Genomic DNA, 9,415 nt, shown 5'->3' with positions numbered 1-9,415 from the left:
AATTTTATTATTTATGAAAATAATTGAATTATTTTAAAGAAATTTATTAAAAATTTTATAAATTATTGAATTCCTGTGAAATTTTGCCAAGAATTTTATTAAAGTTTTTAAAAATAATTGAATTTCGAAGAATAATTGTATTATTTATAAAGATAATTGAAATTTTGACGAGAATTTTTAAAAAATTTTTGAACATAATTGAATTTTGGAGAAGAATTTTATTATTTTTAAAGATATAAATGAAATTACCAGAATTTTTTTAAATTTTTGAATATAATTGAATTTTTGCGAAAAATTTTATTACTTTTAAAAATAATTGAATTTCTGGAATTATTTGTAACTTTTCCACAATTCAATTTTTTTCAGTATTTTTAATTAAAATTCTTTTGTCAATCTAGTATTTATGGTAATTGTAAAAATTATTCATTAAATAATTTATAGGTCATAATTTTATTATAGTTCTTGTAAAATTAAGTTATTTAAGAAGAAATTATTGTCTGAAATAGAAAAAATTCAAGGTTTTGTATTAAAATTCGTGGTAATTTCATAGTTTACGAGGCAAACAGAAAATAACATCAAAATTCAGTTTTTTCATGAATTTTTAAAATTCAATTTTTTCCAGTACTTTTACTAAAAATCCCTGACTTTTCCCTGACTTCCCTGACTTTTTCCTGAATTCCCTGACCTGTGGCAACCCTGTTTAAACGAAAAATGTAGAAAACAAAAAATTTTGTTAGTTTAATTTTTTTAGTTAAATTTGTTAACTCTTTAGGAAAATTTATTATACTTTTCCTTTAATTGTAATAGGAGTAGTAAATTTTGATCGTAAGGAGAGAAAGGACTATTTTTTTCACTAATAAATAAACGGTATATTGGTCTTGGTCTTTTAGAATCATTAATCATAGGAACTATTTTAAACTCTCGGGACGTGCAGGAGAGACCATGAGACTTTGTTTAATATGCTAATGACTATTAAACAAGTATTTCTCTTCGTTTAACACGATATGAAATTCATTACGCGCAGGAGTAAAACGGAGATATTAAATTACCATAATATTAATAATACCCAACCGACTTGTTTTATTATACGAATAGGTAAAATACTGTTTGAGCTCAAAAGTGCTTTCCTCATCCAATGGTTTTTTTTTTTTTTTTTTTTTTTTTTGCTTCATCTCTTTAGTAAGGGGATATTTAGCATTTTAATATCGCGTATCAAGATGGCAATATAGTGGCTTAGCCATTCTCAATAGTCTTTCCCCCCCAAGAAGTATCTCGAAGGGAACAAGTCACAATATTCTCTGTAATATCCCATTTCTTGTAACGAATGTCATTTGAATCTCGCGACCAAGGATATCTTATTCCCTTGGAGACATTTTTTAACTTGATGTAATTTTCTTCGAGATTTTATTCTCCTTTCTTTTTTTCTTCTTTTCTCTTTTTTCTTTTTATCTCTTTTTATCTCTTTTTATCTTCTTTTCTCTTTTTTCTTCTTTATCTCTTTTTTCTTTATTTCTCTTTTTTCTTTTTTTCTCTTTTTTCTTTTTTTTTCTTTTTTTTTAAATTAAAAAATGGGATCAAAATTAAATAAAACGTTCATTTTCGAATTAAAAATTCCTATTTTTGCATTTTATTTCCATAAGGCGAAAAGTGGGAAAGTATTTAAAATTTTAAGTGACAAAGTTAATTAGAGTTTTGTGAATTATATACATTCCGAGTATATAATTAATGTCTTGCAGCGACGTTTGTAATTAATAATTACCAGTATTTTCGTAATGAAACTCCTATGTGTCTTTACACTGAATTATAAATTCCACAATATAAAATAAATAATGAAAAGAAATAAAAATATTTAAACTTTTCTATTTTTAAATTTTCTAAATTATCACAACAATTTTTCGAGACATTTGTTTAAATTATATTAAAAATAATTAAAATTCTGCGATGAGTTTTAGTATTTGTAAAAATAATTGAATCCCTAAGAAGAATTTTATTATTTTTGAACGATATTTAATTTTTGCGAAAAATATTACTAATCTTGAAAATAATTAAATTTCTGCAATAATTTGTAACTTTTCCAAAATTAAATTTTTATTTCTTGTTTTCAACTAAAATTCTTCTATAAATGCATTAGTTTTAATAATTTTTGACAAAGTTCTTCGTGTACTTTCAAATTCAATTGTTTACAATTAAATTGTCCAAAATTTCAATTATTCATACATTCTTCAATTAAATATATATTAAAAAATAAAAACTTTAAATAATTAGAAAAAAAATTCGCAATTAAACTTTTTGAAAAAAATTAATTCCACAGAATTGTTAATTTTTAATAACATTTTTAAGAATAATTACATTTTCCGAGAAATTTGATTAAAATTGTATTAAAAATAATTTAAATTTTGCGATGTGTTTTATTATTTATGAAAATAATTGAATTCCTACACTGAGAAAAATAAACATAACTGGGTGCTGTCCGGACAGGACTGGTCCCTGTCCAAAATTTTTTTTTCATTTAGACAGTACTCTTTGCTTTCTAGACAGGAATGATTCCTGTCCAGAACGGACTCAGTAATGTCTTAGACATTAATGAAACAGACAGATGTGAACGATGTCCGGACAGGAACCATTCCTGTCCAGACATTAATGACAACTCGCCGCCTTTAACAGACGTAAGACATAATTCAAAACAATTATAATTAAAGGTTATAATAATGTCAATAAAAGATAGAATTAATTAAAGTAAACGGTCGTTATTTTACTGTTAGATGTAAAAGTAAAATATATTGCTAGTTAAGTGAATAAAGGACAGATTGTGTTTTAGGGAAAATAAATCGGACATTTAGAAAAAACTCTTTCAGAAATTATTATTTTAGATATTATTATATCTTATATTCTATACATTAATAAAACATTATATTAATTTTTAGTGTTTTCTATTTCAATCTAAACGCGAATTTTTTTTTAACACAATAATTAAATTAAATTAAACAAGTAATTAAATGATAGTGAATACGTTATAATGTATTATATATTTTATAGAGTAGTAGTATTTAAAGAAAATAAAAGTATAATATATATTTTCACATTTAATAAAATTTAACGAATGCAATACAATAATATTTTAAATATATGTAAAATTTATTTCAACATTATTACAAAAGAATACATTGCTGTGAATCAGAGTTCAAGTTTTTGTAAAATATATAACGGAAATAAGAGTAGGTTTTATGTTTCTAAAGTTGAAAATAAATATTAATATAATTTTCCTAAACGACTCAAATCCATCGCTTTGGGATGTACAGTTTTCCATTCTTATTTTTACTAAGAAATGAAACATAAGCTGATTGTATTTTTTCATTGGAAAGTCGAACAAATTTGAATCTATCAGTTAAATCGCGAGAATACAGTTCGTAAGCTTGGAAATGGTGGTCATATAAATAATTTCCAGTCACATTTTTTGCGATAATAATTATTTTTTGAGGTTCAACTTCAACTATAATATAAACAATGTATAATTCTGGGTCATTTTCACCAGGTATCATTAATACTGCATTCTGACAAATGTTGCGACCTTGAAGTAAAATGGACTGTAAGTGTTTCACGTTGTTCTGTACTTCAATATCAGCAAGTAAAGGAAAATACAAATGCATGTTTGGCAAGTCTGTTACTTTTAGAGTTTCTGAAGTCTGATATTCATAAAGTTTCAATTCCAAATTTTCATTACGCAAAAATCTGTCAGAAGCCTGCAACTGAGATTTAATAGCTAAAGTCTTAGTAATATTTTGTCTATTACGTGAAGCATGAGCGGCCAATTTTGAAATTCGGTTTTTACTTTCGCATCTTAAAGTTGACAGATGCCATATAGGACCAAAACGCTTTGATACTCTAGGATAGTGGGGGAGAAGATGATGCTTCGGTTTCACGCAATCCTTAAACAAAGAAGTCAACTTTCCTAAATATTCTGCTATTAGGCTTTCTAAGTAGTTCAATATGTCAACATCAACAATTGGTGAGACGACAATATCTATTATTTCTCTTAAAGTAATAAAAAGATCCCAGTGTTCATTAGCACGTGGTACTAAATCTCCAATCAGTAAACCAAGATTTCGAATAAAGCAGAATGCTTCACTAGCCGACATTTTTATGTGCTTGTTTTTTATCTGGTTCAATTTTATCGGACGTGGCTTATTCGTTTCATTTGGCCCGTAATCAAAATTTTGAACTCTAGAATTAAGTTCTGTTAGTGTAAAGAAATCATCAATTTCAATGAACTGGTGAAGAATTAATCCAGTATCATATTCAACTATACCTTCAAAAATATCATGCGCAGGGTCAACGCCTATTAGTTCCAAGGTAGAACCAGATTTTAAATCAGATATAGCTGATTGTCTTGCGACACCTGTTTTTTTAAGATCATCTGCAAGCAGATCAGATTGGTATGATGTTTCGTCTCTAAGTTTACACTGCGATTCCTTTAAAATTGTGCTCATTTCTGAACTCTTCACGTGACAAAATCGGCATGGGTAGTTAGCCGTGAAACCTGTTGTAAAACCAAGTAATTGATTAAATGCCTTATTATCGCCGATACAAGTTCCTACAACCAAATAAACTTGTTGAATACCATCTGGAGTGGAAACAGGTATTCCTGAAGTTGCCAAAAAATTCAGTTCATTTACACCCTTTGTAAAAAACATACGAAGAGGGACTTTTTCCAAGTCAATAGATCTGAACAATGTCAAGATAAAAATGTTTTCTACCTTTGATTGTAGCTGAGGATGTAAACAGGCAATAACGACATAAACGGCACCAATTTGTCCTATTCCCTTATGGCTACCTAGTGGATTGTTAGTTTCATATTCGTCCCAGTAAAGAAATAAGGGAAGAACAATCCGATTCTCATAATCACGTTTTATAATTTTCCAACGTTCACCTTGTACAAAATTAAACAATATAGTCATCATTTTCCAGATCAGCAAGATAAGATAATGTACTTTTAAGTACTCCTGGAATTTCTAAAAATTTTTTAATAGTTTCACGAATAGGGAAAAATTGGAAAGAAACCTTCTCATTTTCGGGATCGGAAATATTTGCTTGATTATTATAGAAATCTTCCTTGTTGATAATAACTTCTACAGGTGGAAAGTAGGTTCCTAAATTTTTTTCAAAATGAACTAAACATTTATGCTCTGTATCGATATGAGCAAATACGTTTTGAAAATCGTTAAACATTCGTTGAAATGCATGAAGATTTTGTGAATTCTCTCCTAATTGAGATAATCTTAAGAGAACTATATGAATTAAATTTGTAACCGATTTTTGTTGTAAAATGCTTGTCATATCATCTATAAACTCAAATGCTCGCGTTCTTGTTAAATCGGGTTGACTAAGCCATTTGCTGGCAACTAAATCAGCCTGCAATTTTAAGATTTGACAAAATATTTGTGGATCCATTTTACACAATATCAGCCCTTACAATGTATAAAATCAAAAGTTGAAACAAGTAAACAACTAATAAAATACGATAACGATCAAACAAATAAACTACGAAGTGAGAACTACTCGTTGATTTTTTACTCGCCGGGAAGTTTCAGTTCATTCACGAAGAAAGACAATGCTTTTTTAGTTACTTGAAGCAACTTATCGTCGGGCTTATTGATTCGCAAAATAATTTTCTGCACAAGAACCCATGCGTGAGAACTTTTGGTTGGATACGGAATCCGGTATGCCAAATAAATTTTTACAGCCAAATCGAAAGCTTCAGGTATAGATTTACAATCGTATTTCACAGTTCTGACGATTAAGTATATTGTTTTTGGATCTTTGAGATTGCCAGTGATGACGACATAAGGTCCTTGTTCTTGGGGGGTTTGTTGTAATTTCCTTTCCACGAATGAATCTACGTCTTCATCAACCTAATGGAATTAAATGCCTTATGAGTTGTGTATATATATTAAACATTATAAAAACGAAACTTTTAAGGATTGCTTAAACATTGTGTAAAGAATACTCAAAGAAAATATTATATTCAGGGTGTCTACTAACCGGGAAAACAGGAAAATGAATTTGATCGGGAATAAGCCAGAAATTGTGTTCAAAACCGGGAATTTTTTCACCAAATTAAAAAAAATTATAATTTTAATTTGTTTATAAAAAATCGCTTTTTATTTCAATTTGTATTTATAAATAATTAATTTGACAGTAAAAAATCAGTCACTGATTCAAATATATAGTATGTAATAAATTCAAAAAAATATCGAATTAATAGAAATTTTGGGAAATTCAACTAAAAATAATTAAATTTGTTAAAGAATTTCATTAAAAACTTTTTAACAAATCGAATTTTCAAAGTATTTTAATTTAATAATTGAATTTTATAAAGAGTTACATTCTAATGTATTTGTTTTTTAGTGTGAAGATTAATAATTAAAATTTTTTAATAAAATTGAATTTTCGCAATGTTTTTTTGAAAAATCTGAAAAATAAGATTTTTGAAATTTTAAAATTCTTTTATTTCAAGATAATTTAAATTTTATAAACAAATAATTGAAAACTTTTGAAATAATTGAAATTTCTTTACTTTCTATTAAAAATAATTTAATTCTTTTAAAGAGATTTATTTATGTTCGGAATCAAATAAATTTAAATTTAATGAGAAAAAAGCCGGGAAAAATTAGAACAGAGCCGAGAATTTTGTTAAACGAAAATAGTAGATACCCTGTATATTGGACATTTTGGACAGTGAAAGCAGTATATACCATACCGCTACATTTGAGATGAACGTTTCTCGATCAGCAAGTTTGATCTTTTTTTCTTCGTCTGTGTCAAGTTTCAATCGCTTTGGTTTTCTGTTTGAATTTGGCTTTAATAGGGCAACGATTGCTGTCGGAAAAATGGTTATCAGAACTGTGTCTTTCTGATCTAAAAATCAAATTTCAGTAATAGATATTATTATTATGAATTAAATATAAACGACTGAATTCTTCGATGTAAATAATATACCATCAGTTAACGATTCAATATTATTGAACAGCTCTTGTAATTCATCATCAAGACGTCGTGAACTAATGAATTTGACTAAAGCGTCTCGAAATTGTGTCCAAGTTTCTACAATGCTTATTGAAGTTTCGTAGTATTTTTCGAAGTCCAACAGTATCTATATAAAAGCATACCTTTATGTCCATTTAAAATTGTAAAAACTATACCCATACCAAAGATAAATATAAATTTACCAAATCACGATGTTTTGCAAGACAAGGCAACTTTTCCCACTGCCATAATGCTCCGTTTAAACTTTGTTTTGACATCTCACGACGTGCAAAAAATGTTTTCTGCCAAGCATTTTTGAGTACATCCCAATCAAGTCCATTTTCACAAGGTGCTTTAATCAGTTGCAGTAATTCATCAACTGTATCTGTTAAATATATTGTATAATATTATGGATGCAAAATTTATATTTATACACATATATAATCGTGAAAATACCAGGTTGTTTATCAGCATCAACATCGACATTAACTTCTTCTAAGGTTGCTTTTACTAATAAGCCATCTTCAGCGAGAAGAGTTCTCAAATAATTTATGCGATTCATGAATCGTCCAGAAGCTCGAATTTTTTTGATACACCACCAATTTTGACTGTCTTCGTTGCTGTGTAAAATACTCCTGGGACCTGCTTGAAAATGGTCGCACATTCCACCGACAGTTGAGTCAAAATCTCAGAAGAAATTCTATAAATGGATAAATTGTTAATTTTTTAAGTTTTGAATGAATTATAATTCCTAATAAAATTTTTTTTAATCTTGTTTCTATTTTTTATTTTGATATAAATTTGTTATATTTTTCCATTTTGCATTTGTATTTATTTATTATTATTATTTATTTTTATTTATTTATTTATTTATTTATTTATTTATTTATTTATTTATGTATTTATTTATTTATTTATTTATTTATTTATTTTTATTTTTATTTTTATTTTTATTTTTATTTTTATTTATTTATTTATTTATTTTTATTTTTATTTAGTATTTAAAATTTTTTTATAATTCCATTTTCAAGAAAGTGTGACAAGTTCCTCGATTAAAATTATAGAATGTATTATTAATATGCATTTTGCAGTTTAAAATTTAGAGAAAAATTATAAAAAATTAAAAATGTAATTAAAAACGATTCAGTTATAGAGCAAATAATTTCTCGCAAAAATTCTTATACATATGGTTATTGTAAAGAGCTTACTCAAAGCTTTTCAATGGATTTTGTAAACTTATATTTTTTTCTTGAAAAATGAGGTTACATTCCCGATTTATAATCAAATGAGTTAGAGAGGCTAAAGCATTTTCTGAAAGGTTTTCATTTTTTTTCGAAGTGGCTAAGAATTCTTTTTCCATCGAATGATTTTGACAGGAAGTTTTTGAGATTCTCCCTCCCAATTAAAGCACTGTTCTCTCCAGGAAGAACAGTTTCTTGACATTTTGTACAGAGGATGTCACAAAGTGTGGAATTCGTAGCACTAGCGATGGAATTATGAAGCGAATTTTCAAAAGAGAATACAATTTCTATAGAACGATTAGAAATGAATAATAAGAATAAAATAATTTATTTTTAAAGAAAATTTAAAGATTAATAAAAACGTATAACTTACCCTGGGACTCCATATTTACACTTTAAACAACTGTCATAATAACCTTTGAAAACTATTGCGAAATTTCAGCATTCATTTTTTTAATTATTATAAGGTGATATTCATAGAAGTTATAAAGTTTTTTTTGTATAGAATAAAATCAGAGATTATTTAAGGTTGGATTTTTTCGAACACTACAAATAAGTATACAGATTTATTTAAACGCGGCGAGTTGTCATTAATGTCTGGACAGGAGTGGTTCCTGTCCAGACATCGTTCACATCTGTCTTCTTCATTAATGTCTAAGACATTACTCAGTCCATTCTGGACAGGAATCATTCCTGTCCAGAAAGCAAAGAGTACTGTCTAAATGAAAAAAAAATTTTGGACAGGGACCAGTCCTGTCCGGACAGCACTCAGTTATGTTTATTTTTCTCAGTGTAAAAACAAATTTACTTTTTTTTAACATAATTAAATTCCTGCGATGGATTTTATTACTCTTGAAAACAATTGAATTTCTGCAATAATTTGTAGTTTCTCCAAAATTAATTTTTTTTAGTTTTAACTAAAATTTTTCTATTTATCCATTATTCTTAATAATTTTTTTAATAGTTTTTTAAGAATTTTCAAATTTATTTGTTTTTAACTGAAATTCATTTTTAAATTAATTTTCATTATAAAATTCTTCTAGAATTCAATTATTTAAATACAAAAAATAATTTATTGTACATTTGAATGTATCTTAAAATTGAATTCTCATAAATAATTTTATCAACAAATTTTTAAATACTTGAATTCG

General features: G+C 26.8%; 1 protein-coding gene across 2 annotated transcripts; it reads right to left on the bottom strand.

Moving 5' to 3' along the window:
* Positions 1-5,567: 5,567 nt before the first annotated feature.
* LOC122509922 lies at positions 5,568-9,045 on the bottom strand. Of its 2 annotated transcripts, XM_043624247.1 has the most exons (6): positions 8,638-9,045; positions 7,480-7,723; positions 7,227-7,408; positions 6,997-7,150; positions 6,758-6,915; positions 5,568-5,909 (listed from the first exon to the last, which is right to left on the bottom strand). In XM_043624247.1, exons 2-6 carry the CDS (start codon positions 7,685-7,687, stop codon positions 5,568-5,570), a joined length of 1,044 nt encoding a protein of 347 aa, XP_043480182.1. In that variant the 5' UTR covers positions 7,688-7,723; positions 8,638-9,045. The 2 variants fall into 2 exon arrangements, with proteins under 2 accessions (XP_043480182.1, XP_043480183.1); XM_043624248.1 differs by lacking the exon at positions 8,638-9,045 and having other exon boundaries at positions 7,227-7,375; positions 7,480-7,847.
* Positions 9,046-9,415: the final 370 nt, after the last annotated feature.

The sequence above is a fragment of the Leptopilina heterotoma genome, unplaced genomic scaffold (genome assembly GCF_015476425.1).
Source record: "Leptopilina heterotoma isolate Lh14 unplaced genomic scaffold, ASM1547642v1 Lhet_64, whole genome shotgun sequence".
NCBI classification, from domain to species: domain Eukaryota; kingdom Metazoa; phylum Arthropoda; class Insecta; order Hymenoptera; family Figitidae; genus Leptopilina; species Leptopilina heterotoma.
Note: the sequence above shows the minus strand (reverse complement) of the source record. Positions and strands in the feature narration are given on the sequence as shown.

Coding starts and splice junctions, on each gene's coding strand:
- LOC122509922 (XM_043624247.1), bottom strand. CDS start 7,687: ATGTGCGACCATTTTCAAGCAGGTCCCAGGAGTATTTTACACAGCAAC. Junction 7,151..7,226: donor TTGCAAAACATCGTGATTTG/GTAAATTTATAT, acceptor GCTTTTATATAG/ATACTGTTGGACTTCGAAAA. Junction 6,916..6,996: donor TATTGAATCGTTAACTGATG/GTATATTATTTA, acceptor TTTGATTTTTAG/ATCAGAAAGACACAGTTCTG.